Genomic DNA, 17,990 nt, shown 5'->3' with positions numbered 1-17,990 from the left:
TTATTTTGTAACACAATCCAAGAAACTGAGTTTCTAAAAATACAGGAATAAACAAAAGTTTGGGAAGAGGACATTAGCAGATGCTTATAAAATGCTTCTAATGGAAATACTATATATAGTCCAATATATTGTTGTTCTACACAAATACAAAAACCCTGAGTCTTTTTTGCAATGCACTGTACCCTCACGTAGCAGATGAGCTGCATCCTTGTGAATGTCAGCTTTTGTGTGCATCTCCTGTATTTGGAAACTGCATCTCTGTATTGTGCTGTACCACATCGCTGAGATCATGTGGGGCTTGTTTTCTTTTTTCTGGATCTATTAGGAGAAAACATGTTAAAAACTTTCATAAACCTTTCAAGTAGGCTCCCAACGTATTCTAGAAAAGATTGGTGACACCCTTTGTGCAACCCACGTCTCTCTGTCCTTCATACAGATAATCTGGAGTGATGTACAGGCCTTACCTAAAACTCTTAAAAAAAACAGCAAGGTATGTTTGGGTCTTTATCTGCCACAGCTGGCAAAAATAGGAAGAAAGCATCTGCAGTGCTATAAAATCTGTTTCTTCCTTAAAAATAAATAAATAAATAAATAATAAAAAAAATATTTTGTTAGCCTTATTTGGCAGAAGGATTGAAATACTAAAAGTTAAGTTTTATGGCTCAGCAAGGCTTTTCTGGTTTACTGACAGTATCTCCAAATAGTACGTGCAACGTGACTCAGGCTGTGCTGGTAGACAAAGCGGACTGGAAGCTCTTCTCCAGCCCTAAGGCCAGCAGGTTGGGCATGGCTTGAATTCCTGGGGCTAACCTCTTCCCCACCACCACCAGGCAAGTTGTCGTGGTGTCCTCCAATGTCCAGTCTGCCCCTTGGCCTGCGCTCATCCCGCCATGCCGAGGCAGCGTCTGGAAGAGCGGTGGTTAACACAAGCAAAGCTGTGCTAGGGACCATGGTAACAGGTGAATCACAGAAACACAAGGTTGGAAAAGACCTACAAGATCATCTAGTCCAAGTGTCTTCCTATCACCAATACTAACCACTAAGCTACTAAATCATATCTTGTAGCACCTCATCCAGATGCTTCTTGAACACCACGAGGGATGGTGACCCCACCACCTCCCTGGGCAGGCTGTTTCAGTGCCTGACCACTCTGAGAGAAAAAGCTTTTCCTGATATCCAAACTAAACCTTTCCTGGTGCAACTTGTGGCCATTCCCTCTAGTCCTATCATTAGTTATCTGAGAGAAGAGGCTGACCCCCTCCTCGTCACAACCTCCCTTCAGGAAGTTGTAGAGTGTAGTCAGCTCTTCTCTGAGCCTCCTCTTCTCCAGACTAAACACCCCCAGTTCCTTCAGCCGCTCCTCACAGGACTTGTGGTCCAGACCCCTCACCAGTTTTGTTGTCCTTCTCTGGACACACTCCAAGTCCTCGATATCCTTCTTGTAGTGACGGGCCCAAAACTGAAGTACTTGAGGTGCAGCCTGGAGTATGATATAGACAGACATACTCCAGTTCCTGAGCCTCACCATAGCCCTGTGTCGGCTGCAGAAATATAATTCTGAATGGTTTATCATTTCAGGTTTCATCGTCCATAATTGTTCGACCACATCCCATGTTTCATGTAACAATTTTCTTTGGGGAAATCATTGCGTCCTGAAGACCCAAGATTGCACTGGAACTTGACTGAGTGTGAGCATCTCTTGCAGCTTGCCCTGAGGTTAATGAAGGATATGGCCCTTGTCTTTATCAATGAACAAATGATTTGACTAGGAGCAGAACCCATATGAAGTGTTTGTTTTAACAAAGATACATCTTGATGCTAAGACAGAGCATGGTCCTGTGGCCACCCCACAGAGAGACATTGATGGCCTTTTTCCTCGGAGCTTGACAAGTCAGGAAGAGCAGAAGACAATCGCTTGAGAGCCTGCGGCCAAGAACTCATCAGAGCTTGTGGCATTGTGACTGAGGGTAACTCAGGGGGGAGTGTGAAAAGGACTGGGAGAGCGGGGGGAGAGACTTCCCTTGTCAGTCAGCAGAAAGCAGCGGGGTGGGTGGCACTGCATAGGGATGCACTTGGCCAGCGGGAGGAATCATTTAAAAGAAAAAAAAAAGAAAAAGGAGAGTATGAGCAGCTGTGCATGTAGTTTTTAGTGGCCACAGCCTGTCTGAGAAAGACAGAAAGCCACAAGTCCTCATGTCATCAGTACTTTAGTGAAGAACTGTAATTTTCTCTGGTGCCAGTAAATACAGTTGCCAGAAATTAGTCCTATTATAACTCAGATGTCTTTTTTAAAATCCTGATGAGCATGCTTCAAGAAAATACATTGAATGTTCATACAGAACAAGTCATATATTTTTCATTTTTTAATGTTGATGTGCTCTGGATCCTCGGAAATGCGTAAACAGGATTCGAAGGACAAAGGACACGCGACACTATGAATGCAATGAAGCGATTCGTGTTTAGAAACACTCCTTTCCACCTGTCATTTGTCATTCAAGCCAGAGGGATCGCTATCTTCTGCACCTATGGCAGGCAGTAGTGGCAGCTTCAACATCACGCTAGCGTGAGTCTGAACTTAGAATTGGAACGGGGCACAGAAGTCCTTACTGGCAGGTTTGAGCAGTGGTTGCTGATGTGATGTTTTACATGTAAGAACCTTTGCACTGCTTTTAGGAAGGACTCGGGGGGGAATCTGTGTCTTCAGCCCGCGGTCTCGTGAAAGCTAACCGAAAATCCTTAGAGCGTCTGCAGCCTGTTGTTGCTCAGTGTGAAGAATGCTTCCTAGACCCATAATTTTTTATACTATCTTGAAATTGTGTATGTGAAGACAGTGCTATTCAAATTAAGTGGTATGGAGTGTGAAAGGCAATACATGCTTTTTGTAAGTTGGCACAAAAGCCTATTAAAAGCCTGTGGCATTGTTTACACTAAGGAATTCTCTGTCATATATTAGCACTTATTTATCCTTTGAATTAATGTACACAACATTTGGGGGGGGAGGGTTCCTGGAATTCACATATGCATACATTTAATGCAGTATTACAGTATATATGCTATTTATCCTTTCTAATGCGTGTACATATTACAATTTATTTTTGTCTTTTATGTGCCCTGTTTAGTTTTTTAATTATGAAGTGTAAGTATTTCTTTTTCAGGCAATAAAAGGTCTGTGTAGATGTGATTCTTACCTCAGAACCTGCAGTAGATTCTTGTGGAATGTTTTTACGTTATAGAATTGGCGGTTTTGTTGTTTTAGATGTCAGCCTAAAGGCAGGAAGGCAATTTAGTTGCTTTAATTAGATCTCCCTCTTTCCTGATATTTACAGCAAGATCAGGTTTGCATAAATGTGGTGGATTATTTTAGTAAAGAGCACTTGAAGTAACAGGAGAGTGCTTTCCAACAGCTGGCATCCCATTATTTTTAAATGATTTGACAAACCTTTAAAAAAACACAACAGATTTATATAACTATTAGAATTGCTTCCATCTTAGTAAAAATCCAATGACGTACAACCCAAAAATATCAATAACCAAATAAAATAGCCATCTACATGCTTGTAGCAAAGAAGAGGGATGAGCACCTTCCTTTTTTAATGGAATCAATGAGAGGCATTAGGATTCCATTTGCAGAAAAGAGTTCAGCTTCTGCGTGTCCCATCATTTTATAAATATAGAAACACCACTTTGACATCAAGGAAGCAGTGAAAATGTATTCTTTGGCACTAAATTATACAGAAATGATCAGGGCATTAGAGTGAAGGTTTGTCAGCAATTCTGGTAGAATCCTTATTCTTATTTTTAGAATTTGAAGACCAAACTTAAAAGCTTACACTAGCACTTAATAAATAATTCTCCTGCCTAAGGCTTCTTTTTTTTGTTGCCAAATTTGGAAGTGTGTGTCCAAAATCCTATAAAGGTCTACTATGTTGACTTTTAAGTATAAAACACAATACTTCAAAGAAAACAAGTTGGAACAATTAAGTAGACATCAGTGCTGCCTTAATCACTTTCAAACATTTGGAAGAAGCCAAGATACACAAGGCAGAAAGATAGCTGGGGCACAGACCAATCGCTTTGGCCAAGGTCAGGTCAGACCATATCAGCTTGACAAAAGGTAGCTACTTCACTGACATGCCAGGGTATGCAAGGAGCAGTGCATACAACAGTGAACTAACATTTGTTAGGCTACTAGGATGAAGTGAACCAAGTGACACTGCAAGAAGACATTCCTCCACACCAAACCAGGAACATGGACAGCAAGAAACATGCCGCCTTCTCATTTCAGAACTAAGACACAGCGATGAGGATACAACTTCTGTCACAGGCTTTCTCAAGCTGTGTTTTGCCATAAGGCATGAGGATACATAGGTGAGGCATCACTTAGGCTATCCTCCTCCTGGTTTCTTTTTTTTTTATTAAAACAACAACAACAAAGTATTCACTACAAGCCATTGCTACCGGCAGGGTACTAGCCTGGCTGGAGATGCTGAGTTATCCTTTATTTCTCATGTAATTTCTTAATACTTCCATGATAAATAATCAGATGCATTCTTTGGCCCATGGTTCAGCCAATTACTTAAGCAAATGTACATGTATGTAACTGGACAAAAAGAGTTGCCTTTATTGGGACCTTTGTAAAAAATGTAGTATATATGCAGAATCAGAACTATAAACTATCCATTGTGTATTGTACTCATGCACAGGCTTAGAATTGTACATATTATTTTTGTATTCTAAATATCAACTGGCAGGACAGCAACAGATGTAAAATGTTACCCGTGCAATAAAAAGTAAGATTTTGGTATGTCACTATGAAGCATTATGAAGTTTGCTTTACCTTATTGATCTACCTAAAGCAGAGCTTCTGCTATATCTTCTGGTCCTCTGAATTGATGATTTTAAACATCTTCAAGTTGCTACAACAGCCTGTTGGAAAGAACATGTAATGTAACTAACTCTCCATGATGCTGCACGCCTGTCAGCAGGGAAAAATCAGGACAAGTTCCGAGAAACTCCTGAGTGAGCAATCCTTGTGGAAAAAAATCAGAAGACGTAGAAAGGGCAAAGAAAAAAACAGCACTTCTCATGCAACAAGTAGTACCATTGAGCTGGCTAAAAGAGATCAACATGTTAATTTTTACGAGGTTGGACGGTTCCTTTAAATGTCATCCAAAACCTGTGAGAAATCTTATGCACATACTTATGTTCCACAAAGTCAGATATGAACTCAGATGTCTACACCCACACAAGAGAAAACGAGTGGCCTGAAATTGTGGTTTCTGAACCAACACCTGGGTCATGTTTATTGGCGTGATCGTGCATTGCAGCTGTAGGTGTAGGGGAATGGATACTTAGGCGAATCCTAATTTGTTCTTCACAAAACCAGTTGAAATGATTCTAGGATGCCCGTCTGCTTTCAGGTAGTATGAAAGTCCTTATATTTAGTCCTTATAATTGAAATCTATTATTTCAAATGAAAAACAGAGTATTTGAAGTTCCTCGGAATGTGATAAATGTGCAGAGTCAACAAGTAGGAAAAAAAAAAAAAAAAAAAAAAAAGCTAAATGCCAGTGATTATTTATGCTAAAAACCATTTCAAGCCGTGGTTTGAAATGATGTAGGACCAGGAGCTGTGTCTCTTCCAAATCACTGAATGTATTCACAGCCATTTGCCAGTCTGCAAGGCTGCATTTGTTTGCTGGATTTATCATTTGCCTACGGCTCTGCCTGCTCCTTGCTGCAGGGCGGTACTTTGGGCAGCTCTCTGCCTGGTTATAAATATGGCCTGAGCCCCAGTTTTGTATCATAACAGAACAGATGATTAAAACATCATGTCTAATCAGGCCAGGCTGGGATGTGGCAGCCTGGGTGCCCACAGCCCCCAGGACCCCCAGCAGCTGAGCACTGCTGGAGTCCAAAGTAGGGATGAGAGCCCTTCTCCTCACGTGCGTGCTAATGCTTTCATTGTAACATAAACCAAGCTCAAAGCCTACATTTGCATTAAGTTGCCAGGTCTACCAGGACTGTGACATTTACTGCTTTCACATCATCATTTTTTATTTGTATCTCATGGAGTTAAGACCTGTGCCGCTGCTGTGAACTAAAATAAAGATGTACTCAGGGTGAAAAACAGAATAAACTTGCCTCCTGCCTTTAGGAGCTCTCACATTTAACTCTGTTATTGTTGCTATCTGTATTTTTATTGTACAAAGCTCAGTGCAATATTCACTGCTGGGACCTAGCTTTTGATAGACAACAAAAATAAAAGCAATTCTGAAAGTTTTTATTAGGTTGATACTAAAATATTTCAAGGGTCAAATAAAAAGAAAAGTAAATTCCCCAGAACACATCAAAGTTTCTATTTAACAGGCACCTGGAAAAAATATGGAAGTGTATCTATATAGAAAAAGGGAGGAACAGAGTAAAAACATTTCACTGTAATGTTTTGACAGATTTCTATTTATTAACTTTAATGATTAATGAGGTCTTGTTTCATTTTGTCAGTGTTCCCATCTTGTTTCAGGATTTTAATGGAAATAGAGCTCATACGAACTAGATATGCCATTTCACCAATATTTCATTGTTTTCTAGAAGCTAAATATTGCATTGGATAGGAACAAAGAAATTAATGGTATTCTCTGTATCTCCTTGTTCAATCATTAATTCTTTATATAAAAAGCCTTGCAATACTATGTCAAATTTAACCATATTTGAGCATTGTTATAGTAAAATGTTTCTAAACATATCTTCTCTTCCTTTCACTACTTTGTGTGGTGGTATATTGATTTGTAAACTTGTATAAATTTTGGAATTAAAGAAATACTGTGTTTTGGACAATTATTTTAGCTGTTATGATTTTAAACAAAACTAAAAGACGTCAATGGATTGTCTCAACAGGCATCTGGATGATTTGGGGTGGGAAGGGTGTGGAGGTGGCTCAAGTTTATGTCCCTTTCCATTTTTTTATAGAGCAATTGCTTGAAGAGAAGTATAGAATAGAATAGAATAGAATAGAATAGAATAGAATAGAATAGAATAGAATAGAATAGAATAGAATAGAATAGAATAGAATAGAATAGGTCAGTTGGAAAGGACCTACAAAGACCATCACATCCAACTGCTTTACTCTGTATAGCAGTATTAATATGCCATGTTTCATAGACCCACACTTACCTCAAAAAAAGAGCTTTCAAGAACCTCCGTTTTCTGTGGCAGAGCTGCAGCTGATGGCCAGGCCCAGGGCACTGCTCAGTACTGAGCACCCTTGATCCCTCGATTCTCACTCCAGCCTGCGAGGGCACCTCTGAGAGGTGATGCCCAAGGGCTGGGTGACCCATCCACTGCAGGTGCTGGTGGCTCAGCTCCAGCAGGGTCTTTGGAAGGTTCTTACCTTCCAAAAGCCAGGAGGTTCTTACATGCTGAATTTACTGTGAGGAGGATTGTGGCTACAATTGCCTGAGATGAAATTTTGATCGTACTGCCTTTTCATGGGAAGTCATCAGGACTAATATTTTGCAGCATGTAATGGAGAGTGTCACCTACCAACAGGCATCGGGCCAGTTCTTTAATGTTTTTATTAATGTGAATAAAAATAGAAACAAACTGTGCTCAAAGTAATTTGCTTGAGTTTCACCAGGTGCTCCCATTTACAAGTAAAATAAAGCAAACAAAATTCCTGGCTTCATTCCCCACTGCTCATCACGCTGGATAGTTATTGATGACTATAAAAAATGTACCTGGCCTTTTGCAATGTACTTTCCACATGTTCAATGACTTTCAGAAGATGGGAGGCTATGGAGAATCAATACCCCCAAACTTTTCAGCTTATGCAGAGGGTGTTTTAAATAAGAATTATAAAATTAATGCATTTACTTGTATTTTAGCTCTATGACTTAAAGTGATTGAATATGGTAATTCTAAAGAAGTGGCTGGTCTGATACTGCGTTTTAGACAGGTGTGTGGATATTTGTGAATGTAAATAACTGGAAATGCTACAAATCGTAGCTGCTTCTTGGGGTTTTGTCTGTGTGGTAGTATATACCTATAAACACACACACGCGTACACACAAATATATTCCGATCATGTTATCTGAAAAACAGAATATGTACTATCTTTTTTTATACATGACATAGACTGTGCTTCTTTTATGGTGGTTTTATTTCACAAGCAAAAAGATGTGTGCTGCCTGGTTGTACAGTACCGTGGGGTACGCTGCTGTGCACAGCTCCAAGTGCCTTAGACGAGCTCTTTGATTTATAGATATATACGAATGAATATCAGTAAATATAAAATGAAGCGAATTACCTCAATAAACTTGTTCAGAAAATCTTTACAGAAAACATTTCTGTTCTTGAACCTTCCGGCAAGCACATGGGGTATGTGCGATGGGAGTGACATTCAGGGAGCAGCTCCTTGCTGGGAAGCAGTCTCCAGAGACGGAATTAAAAGTTACATGGAAACGAAACGAGATGAAACGAAACGAAACGAAATGAAATGAAAGCTCCGCACCACACCCCCCCCCCCCGCTCCGCACCGCTCCGAATGGGTGCGGAGGGGGCAGGGCCTGAGTGCCAAGCCACGCCCCCTCGGCGGATAGCCCCGCCCCTTGGCGGGTAGCCACGCCCCCCATCGGCCCGCTCCGGCCCCTTCCTTCGCCCCCGCCCTCCCGCGACTGCGCGTGCGCTCGGCCCCTTGGCCCGCTCCACCTCTTCCGCCATTGCGGCCCGCCCTCGGGCGGAACCACTCCTTGCTAGCTTTTGGGGGGGGGAAGCGGGGAGAAGATGTGTCTGTGGAGATTTTCCAGGTGCCCTTGATGCGTTTAAGGGGCTCGCTCTCCATTTAAATATCAACTTCGTTCAGAAAAAGCTCGTCGGTGTTGTTCCTTGCGGGAAAACGACTCCTCTGCAGCAGTGGCACCGTGTCGGGTTCCCCCTTCTCGGCCGGTGGTTGCTCCCAAAGCGGAGGCCGTGCTGAGGCCGGCTCCGCGTGAGCGTGAGGGGGCCGGGGCCGGGCCAACATGGTGAGTACCGGGGGGGGGGGGGGCGCGTGCCGCTCCCTAACGGCTCCGTAACGGTTCCCTAACGGTTCCCTAACGGCCCCGCGCTTGTCTGTGGTGTTTTATCGTCGCTTAACCGGCTGTCCTCCCGCAGCCTCACAAGAAGAAGAGGCCGTTCATCGAGAAGAAGAAGGCGGTGACGTTCCACCTGGTGCACAGGAGCCAGCGGGACCCGCTAGCCGCGGATGACACCGCCCCGCAGAGAGTGCTGCTGCCCGCACAGAAAGTAACCGCCCGGCTTCGGCGCTGGGGCTCTCTCAGGCGAAAAGGGCTGCAGGGGGGAAAAGTGCTGCGCCATCGGACAGCTCAGAGCCATAGGCTGAAAGGAGATGGGGTTTAGTCCAGCTTATTAAAAAGAAGGAGATGTGGTAGGGATTTGGTAGTTGTGAGTCACTGGTGGGTTAAGGAGGGGTAACTGGCGTGGCTTTATTTCTTTTTTAAAATACATTCGTATCCGCAAACGTTGACCAGCCCAGCCTGGAAAAAACAGGCTGTGTTAGTTTTGCTGTGTGTAGAAGAAGTTATTTAAGTGCTGAAGCAGATGGTTACAACGTTCTCATTTACAGTGCAGTAGGATAATGAGCAGAGAGGTGACTAAGAACTGCTGTGGAGTCAGCATACTTGGATCCAAATTCACTTCCAAGTTCATTTGGATCCAATTCACAGTACTCTAGTTCTTACTCCTAATACATTTTTTTCATGTAAGTGAACATAACCAGTGCTGTTTTAATCAGGGGCTTCCTTCTCAATGTACATATCTTAAGCCTAATTTTATTGCTGCTTTTTTTTTGTTTTTTTCTCCAAAAGCTGTTTTCAGCAGGGAGGAGTTAGGCTGGTTGTTGGTTTTTGTTTTTCATAATTGGTTGGTCATCGTCAATGGCATTATCAGTGGATGCGTTGCTCTTCTTTTTGCTGGTAAGTATTAAATCGACTTGAATAACTAATTGAATTTTTTCTTACAATTCCGAGGGTCAAGATGAGCGGAGGAGAGAAGAGCAGCGGAAGTATGGAGTCTTCTTCGATGATGACTATGACTACTTGCAGCATCTGAAAGAAGCCTCTGGTCCCTCAGAGCTTGTCCCTTCTGTGCGTGGACAGCAAAGCAGAATTATCATCACGAATGAGGGTCACATAGAGGATGAAATTCAACGAATTGCAGTAAGTGGTACTTCGCTACTAATAATTTTGTACTGTTGAGAGTAGCATCCTGTAGACAATCGTATTCAACAGGTGTTATGGTGACTGTGGCCTATACGTGAAGGATGCTCTTGATCCACAGTCAGACTTTCCTACAAGTAAAAATAAAAGTTGACAAGCCAAGATCTGTTGATGGTCAGTATTTTGCTACCCTGGTGTTAAAATATCTTATGTGCTCATGATAAGCTTTTCTTGATAGAGTATTGACCTCTTACAGAGGTATTTGAGCAAATTATGTTGCTCTGGGGTTGGCATTTGTTCTGAAGAATTTTAAAGCTTTTGAATGCTCTGGGAGTTAGGAATATGGGGTACTGCTAATATAACCTGTTGTTTGTTTGTTTGTTTGTTTTTTAATGGAGTGTATCAAAACCCAGAGAGGATATAAATGAAGCTTCCTATTGCTGGCATAACTGGATCGTGTTGGAGTGGGAAATGTCGTTTTAAGCAATAAAATATGCAGTTGCCATTCAGTTGCTTTTAATTGAGGGAGTGTGGTTTAACAAAATACTGTACTTTTAGTCCCAAGTGATGTTCTTAGTCGGAAGTACCTTTCAGGTACGGTTTGGTGACACTGTGTAAGATTTAAAGTTACTTTAGAGGTGCATGTTAGCAAGCCTTACGATAAAGTGGTATTTTCAAATGTATGTTATTGTTCTCCTAAAGAAAATTAAAAATTTCTCTCTGCTTTCCATTCCTCAAAAATCTTCAGAGATATAAAAATGCTGTCTCAGTACATAGAGAATATTTATATCAGAACGAATACTGCCAATGCTGTACCTAGCTTTCATTGCATAACTTGAAAAATTTAAATAAAAATTTTCAATAACTTGAAAATTTGACACCAATGAAGTAGTGGTTCTTGTAATATTTAAGTAAGACTTGCAGAGTTTCTTTTGATCACATGATTATCTGCATGTTGTTAAGTGAGCTCAACTGAGAACAGGTGCATTGTGGTATGGATTTTTTTGTTTGTTTTTTGTTTTAAGGCTCCATCTATTAAGTTGCCTTCCTCAGTATTTGCCACAGAATTTGAAGAGGATGTGGGCTTGCTAAATAAAGCTGCTCCAGTTTCAGGTATCATGAAAGTCTTTTACCTTTCTATAGCATGAGTTGCCATCTAGGTACTATTCAGTAATTACGGCTTTGATTGCAGTGCTACGAATTTTGTTTTAGAACTGACTCATGAGTAGACATAAAGAATAAACTATAGGAGATCTACGTTTCCATTTGAGACCTATTTCTCTGAGTCAATAGTAATAGCTTTTCAGCATTGCTTAGAGGAGAAAAAAGCCATGAGTTATTACTATTATGTAGCAGATATGAACAGGGAAAAGTTGTCGTATGTATAGAGCAATGTTAGAACTATAATGCTATTGATTTATTGCTCAATCTGTTTGAATGCATGTGCAGAACTGGATTTTTACTCAAAATTCCCCTTTTTAAATTCTGAAAGGTGTTTCCTTTGCTTCATTATTATAATTTCAGTGTTACAGGCTTAAAGCGTGCTTTTTATGAATATATGTTTGTACTGAACATTCACTTTTGAGCTATCTTATTTTTTTTTTGTGTTTAATTGTGATCGTTCTCTCTGTCTTTACAGCAGGGTGCTAAGAGACATTTCTGTTAATTGCAGTAGAGAAATACTTTCTGACCTTTCCTAAAGTAAGGGATTTTAGAGGGTAGGAGCCAACTAGGGTTGGCAGTTCAACACTGCCAGTTATCTACTGGTCATACAGTACTCTTAATTTGGATAATTTTTCTTCTATAATATTGTAAGTAACCTCTATTAAAAATACATTTTTGGAAGTTTAAGACATTTCTGAATGAGGAAAATTGACAAGAGGGTGGTGATTTGCCTAGCAATTTGAATCAAATCTACAAATGTTTTGTTATTTTGACTCTTAAGCTTAATCTTTTCCTAGTGCAAATTAACAGTCTAGTTGGGTTGCTTTTCATACAGGAAAGTAACTTCATGATATCACAGCAACTTATATACTTACATCTTTTTCTTTTTAACTTTCTAGGACCACGGCTGGATTTTGACCCTGATATTGTTGCAGCTCTTGATGATGATTTTGACTTTGACAATCCAGAAAATACTCTGGAAGATGATTTTGTTCTACAAGCAAATGAACCGAAGAAAAGGTGCAGCTTTGTAAAACTGCTTATGCCACAAGTGAATAGGAATGATACTATTTGGTATTTCTTGTGGTTATGTTGTAGGAAGCAAGAGTGGTTTCAGATTTCAAATAGAATACATGTATGTCAAGGGAATTAAGTATTACCATGTATTGTGTGGGTAGTAGCTTAAAAAAGCAAAATTTCATATGGTAGCCAAGATTAAGAGACCTGGGCACCTTGAGCTCACACACTGAGTAGTTGTTTACATATGTATGTATGATATACATATTGTATGTCATAGGCTTCCTGAACTGCATATAAAAACAACACTATCTGTCGCATTTAAAGTACTTCTGTTAGTCTTGATCAATAATACTAGTATTTCCAGGACCTTTAGAAATGTTTCACATTATACCCCGCTACATATTGTTTCTATTTTGGTATCTTTAACGTTTTATGAGCAGTGATAAATTTTACTAGTTCTAGTATTTTTTTTCCACTCTGACAAATTTAGTAGAAAGTAAACATAACCTTACTGTCAATGTACAGATGTGTGATCTAACAGTTACCAGAAACATTTCTGTCTTTCAGGCAAAAGTAGTATGCTGACTGCGGCAACACTTCCATTGCTAGTTTTTTTTTTTTCTTTTACTGGCTTGAAAATAATCAGTTTTTTAAATCATTGCCTCTCAAAACTTAAATCTGTAGTTGACGTATTGTATCAGATAACTTAACATTGGGCATTGTTGTGGAAAGGTCCATGTATTGTTCTAAAGCTGTTTCATACTTCTCATTTAGGCGATCAGATGCTGAGGATGACGATGAATGGGAAGATGTGGAGGATGACAGTGATGAAAAGGATAGTTGTAACGATGAAGATTATGATTCAGAAGGTCCTTTATCAGATGATGGGGTTAATGGACAGGGAAAAGAATTTCTTTTTATGCAAGAAGAAACCAAGAGTCGTTTCACAGAATATTCTATGACATCTTCAGTAATGAGAAGGAACGAGCAGTTAACCCTGTTGGATGACAGATTTGAGAAGGTAAAGCGGCTCAGGAATGTAACTGTTAAACATAAGGGTGCTTAATGCTTCTTTGGGTCATTCGTAAGGTGGTGTCCTGTGTGCCTGTGCCAATTCTTCCTGCCTTTGGTAGGTGGGGCCTCAAACAGCCATTACCTGCAAATATTCTGCTTATAATGTTGTGTGCACTAAGTGGCTTGTATTAAATAGGTTGCGGTGTTAAAGGTCTAACGTTGATAAATTATTCTGGTGACTATAATCAGCATTCACAGTTGTTGTTACACTTCTCTTTGGGAGGCTCCGTTCGGCACAGTAAACTATGTTTGTTTCTGATGCGGATTTACTTCATTCACCCATTTTCCCCACTGTGCCGAGTATACATTCAAGAAATGATGTCAGAGCAGTGGAAATAGGGTGTAACTTTTCTTTCTGAGCAGTGACAGGCTTTTTAATGTACCAATTGATAATTAATCAAAATAAGAAACATTTTGTGGAAGCTGACTTGCATGTTATCTTCAAATAATAGATATTATCTAGCAGTTACTTTATTACTCCCATAATGAAAAAATATAGTAAGAAGGAAATCCTATAACAGATGTGTTCGATAGGTGTTCAGCAAGTGAGAGAGGAGAGGAAAAAGGGACAAATACAAAGAAACATTTAATTATTTAAGTTACCAACAAGTTGAATGATGAGTGTGGTCTAATTAAAGATATCCACTTCTTTATTTTAGTTTTTTGAACAGTTTGATGAAGATGAAATTGGAGCCTTGGATAATGTGGAATTAGAAGGCTACATTAACACGGACAATGCTCGGTTGCAGGAAGTCTTGAATGATTACTACAAAGAGAAAGCAAAGAAGTATGTAATCCCAGGTGTACTGCTCTGCATACATAGTTATGTAATTGGAGATTTGTGCTGAAAGTTTGGGTATGTTATTTCCTGTGCAGGGACTTGAAGATTGCATACCACAACGGAAACCTCTTTATTTCAGTATTATCCCTTTTTTTTGTCACTGAATATCAGTCTGAAGTTAGTAGATGATAAAATTAAGTGGAGACATCTTGTTGGTTTATATGACATTATGCTCCTTTTGTATAATTTTATTTCATCTGGTATAAGTAAGGTCCAAAAGCACTCTTCCTTTCCCTTTTTAGTGTAACTTAAAAACAAACTTTATGTTATAAGGTGAAACTTAACAGACTCTATAGCTAAGTATATTCTTTCACTGCTGGTACGCAGCTGATTCCACTGTGTACCTACTTAAGTGATTATAAACTCCAAGGTGACTGTTATTCCTGTGCAGCTGGAGCATAGCCAAGCAGCCCCATGCTGATGTACTGAATTTCCACAGTATATTCACTTCCTCTTAAAAACAAGTGATATTATCTCACAGCTAAATGTCTAAATGTTCACATGTCAGCTTTGCGCTCCCTGATTGAGAGTGAAAGGTAATGTGTCCCTTGTAGTAAAGTATGACTGGTCACTAGTGGAGTACATAATCATCTCTAGCACTGCAGTGCTTACAAACTAAAAAGTGTATCTTCTTCCTTCTCTCCAGTCACAAATATTCTGTGCCAGATGCTTTTGATATGCAGAAGTAGTTACTTTGTCATCAGTCTCTTCCCTAAAGTTTTTGTTTATATTGAATATGCTTATTTTTGTTGCAAGTTGAATTAGGAATAGCTTGCCTTTGGCTTGGGGTCTTGCTAAGGGAAGACTGGTTTTACATAATCATGTGTTTTCAAGAAAAGGTGAACTTTTTTTTTTCCCTTCCAATGTCAAATTAATTTTGTCACTTTTTTTTATTTTCTTTTGCTTCTGTTTTTCTCTGGAATTCTTCAAAGTTGTGTGAAATTTGATTCTCTTGAACCCTGTGAAGATTTAGACTCTCCTGCAGAAGAAAGTGAGGAAGAAAAAGAAGAAATAGTAACTCTAGTTATTGAAAAACCAAAAGAAAAGTGGGATTGTGAATCCATTTTGAGTAAGTATTTTGGAGCTCTCTTACTTGTTCTTATGATTTCAAAGTAAATGATAGGTGATTTTGTAATTTTTAACAATTTTTGGAGGTAAAATAGTAGTAAAATAGTGGGGCACAACAGCAAGAATTCTTGCTAAATAAAACTATTGCTTTTATGTAGATTACTGAGTTCTTGCAACTTTATGCCTTCAAAGTCTAACTAGTACTACAGTTCATAATATGTTTGTCTAATTTTTTCATTGCTACTTTTTTGTGTGTGTGTGACCTAGGTACATATTCAAACTTATATAATCATCCGAAGCTTATTATGGAGCCATCAAAGGTAAAATCATTAAACTTATTCAAAGTAACATTGTGGCTTGGGAAAACTTGAGACAGAAGTGATAGCTTTCTCAGTGGATGTCTCTTTTTAAAAGAAGGTGTGAGCAGAAAAAAGGGTTGGGTAGGTTATTGGCCTATGGTATTAGCTCTTCACTGAAGAAGGGTTTGGCTATATGTATATAAAACACATCAAAGATACAGTAGAGGGAAATTGACTAAGACCTGGTTGATTATATCACTAGAAGTTCAGAATTCCTTTAATAGCTAAGGAGAAACTTAACAAGGAAGTAAGTTGTGTCACTCTCTGTGATACAACTTTATGCAATTTTATTTCTTACAACCACATATTAAGTTTATTTTCTTGAAAATAGGTTTCTATTTCCATTTTACAGTTTGAAACGATGTTCTTTGGCCTTCCAGAAGCTCCCCATCAGAAGTAGAGCACAGCTTGATGTTCCAGCTGTGTGATTTTTAAAGGAAACCTTTTTCTTGAAACCCTATGAAGGAAATATTAAATGCCTGCTTAAGTCCATTTTCAGTAATATTTAAATAAAGGGAGAAAACTTTTAGGTTCGGGGGGACAGGTTCTGCTTACAGGTGTGTTTGGTTCCTTACTTCGAGATTAATGTACATCTTTCTGAGGGAAGAACATACAAGGTTCCTCATGCTATGTTTATTACTGTCAAATCTGAATCTAATCTTAACCTGTGCAGATAAGGCAGTGCAATCTACGCTTCCTGCAGAGAAAACTGGGGGATCATTAATACATATGCACTCTCTATTTTAGCCCAAACCAATAAAGATTTCCCAGAAGACTGGAATTCCTCTACATGTCTTGCCTCAGAAAGGTCTCACTGCTAAGCAGATTGAGCGTATGCAAATGATTAATGACAGTGACCTGCCAAGAGCATCAACACAGCCTCGTTCCAAAAATGAAAGTAAAGAGGAGCGTAAAGCCAGGAAACAGGCAATAAAAGAGGAGCGAAAGGTATGCCCTATTTTAAATGAACCCTATGAAAACGTGTTATACCTTCTGAATTGTGTCTCACAAACCTTAAACCCCCTTTGGTTTTTTGTCTAGAAATTATTGGGCAAAATTTCCTGGTCAGAAGGGCTAATTAGTGCTTCTTCTCAAAAGAAGATCAAAAAAAGAAAAAAAAAAAAAAAAAAAAAAGATGGCAGAATTATAACAATAGCTTTCTAATTTACTATATGGAAATTTGGGGTCTGTTACTGTGGCCACTATTTTCTGGGTAACTTTGGAAGGAGACCTTTTATATCACTTATTTAAGGAAGCAAAGAAAATGGTAGTAATGTTTCATATCACAGAAAATGAAAAATTTCCAAAAGAAACATAGAAAATCTAATCGGCCACATTGATAAACTAGTTGTTTTATCTAGGACCAGAAATTGTAAGCATATTAGAAACTTCAGCAAATTAAAGATGATAGTTCTGGAGGTAAACAGATTAATCTGACTACCAATAAATAACGTCATAAATAAGATTATTGGCCAGGTGGTGGCTGCTCTCATGATCTGGAACCATTAATTACAATGTTTTCTATTTTGTACATTTGTAATCATTCATATGCACAGGAGCGCAGAATGGAGAAGAAAGCCAACAAGCTAGCTTTCAAAGTGGAGAAAACAAGGCAAGAAAAAGAGTTGCTGAATCTGAAACAAAACATTCAAGGACTGAAGCTGTCTTAATGAAACTGAGGAACTTTCATTGTGGAAACATCTTCAAGTTTGCATCCCTATCAAGAAAGGAACTGCTAACTGATAAGAGTTGCCAGTCATGTACAGTGGGGGTTATTCAGATATTACTGTAACGAGAACCAGAAGTCTTGTCATTCTTTCTGAATTTCTGAAATGAATTTATTCCTGAAACAATGCGCTAGTAATGTCTATTTTGTCATGAGTGACATGGCAACTGTTGTGAACTTCCATTACACTAGAAATGTATTTAAATTTAAAAATTGTATTTTTCTTATAAGCTGTCACTGAACAAAAAGTTTCATATATTTTTGAATGTATTCAGCACATCAGCAGAATCCTACAGATTTGATTTGATTAGGTTTTTCTATTAAATTATTTGAGTTTGTACAGAATATATCCATTTCTCTTCTCTCCCCTATACTGATGGTTAAATATAGTGCCTTGATATTGTATAGTTTTGTAAATCAAGAAATTTTCACCCACTCCTTAGTTCTTTCTTAAGGTTGTTTATTTATAATTTAGATACTATAATGAAAGAGGTAAAATAACCTTTTATAAACAGATATCTGAA

General features: G+C 39.0%; 2 protein-coding genes across 5 annotated transcripts in view; both read left to right on the top strand.

Moving 5' to 3' along the window:
- PHACTR2 (phosphatase and actin regulator 2) overlaps positions 1 to 6,840 on the top strand; it is a 136,425-nt gene extending 129,585 nt beyond the window's left edge. For all 4 annotated transcript variants that reach the window (XM_027454416.3, XM_072035957.1, XM_013106831.5 and 1 more), the window contains one exon: positions 1,579 to 6,840. In XM_027454416.3, coding sequence (XP_027310217.2) covers positions 1,579 to 1,594 — 16 coding nt within the window. In that variant the 3' untranslated portion in view covers positions 1,595 to 6,840. The remainder of the gene's footprint in view (positions 1 to 1,578) is intronic.
- A 1,922-nt stretch (positions 6,841 to 8,762) lies between these two features.
- On the top strand, positions 8,763 to 17,811 carry LTV1 (LTV1 ribosome biogenesis factor). Its single transcript, XM_027454419.3, has 11 exons — positions 8,763 to 9,020; positions 9,151 to 9,282; positions 10,026 to 10,214; positions 11,240 to 11,327; positions 12,278 to 12,398; positions 13,173 to 13,419; positions 14,132 to 14,259; positions 15,246 to 15,382; positions 15,649 to 15,701; positions 16,488 to 16,688; positions 17,297 to 17,811. Exons 1-11 carry the CDS (start codon positions 9,018 to 9,020, stop codon positions 17,408 to 17,410), a joined length of 1,413 nt encoding a protein of 470 aa, XP_027310220.3. The 5' UTR covers positions 8,763 to 9,017; the 3' UTR covers positions 17,411 to 17,811.
- The last annotated feature ends 179 nt before the right edge of the window (positions 17,812 to 17,990 follow it).

The sequence above is a fragment of the Anas platyrhynchos genome, chromosome 3 (assembly GCF_047663525.1).
Source record: "Anas platyrhynchos isolate ZD024472 breed Pekin duck chromosome 3, IASCAAS_PekinDuck_T2T, whole genome shotgun sequence".
Classification (NCBI taxonomy): domain Eukaryota; kingdom Metazoa; phylum Chordata; class Aves; order Anseriformes; family Anatidae; genus Anas; species Anas platyrhynchos.
The sequence above is the reverse complement of the archived record's forward strand: the minus strand, read 5'-3'. Positions and strand labels throughout refer to the sequence as shown.

Excerpts from the sequence above, each read along its gene's own strand:
- LTV1 (XM_027454419.3), top strand. Across the intron at positions 13,420-14,131 it reads TGGATGACAGATTTGAGAAG|TTTTTTGAACAGTTTGATGA; the intron begins GTAAAGCGGCTC and ends TCTTTATTTTAG. Across the intron at positions 16,689-17,296 it reads CAATAAAAGAGGAGCGAAAG|GAGCGCAGAATGGAGAAGAA; the intron begins GTATGCCCTATT and ends TCATATGCACAG.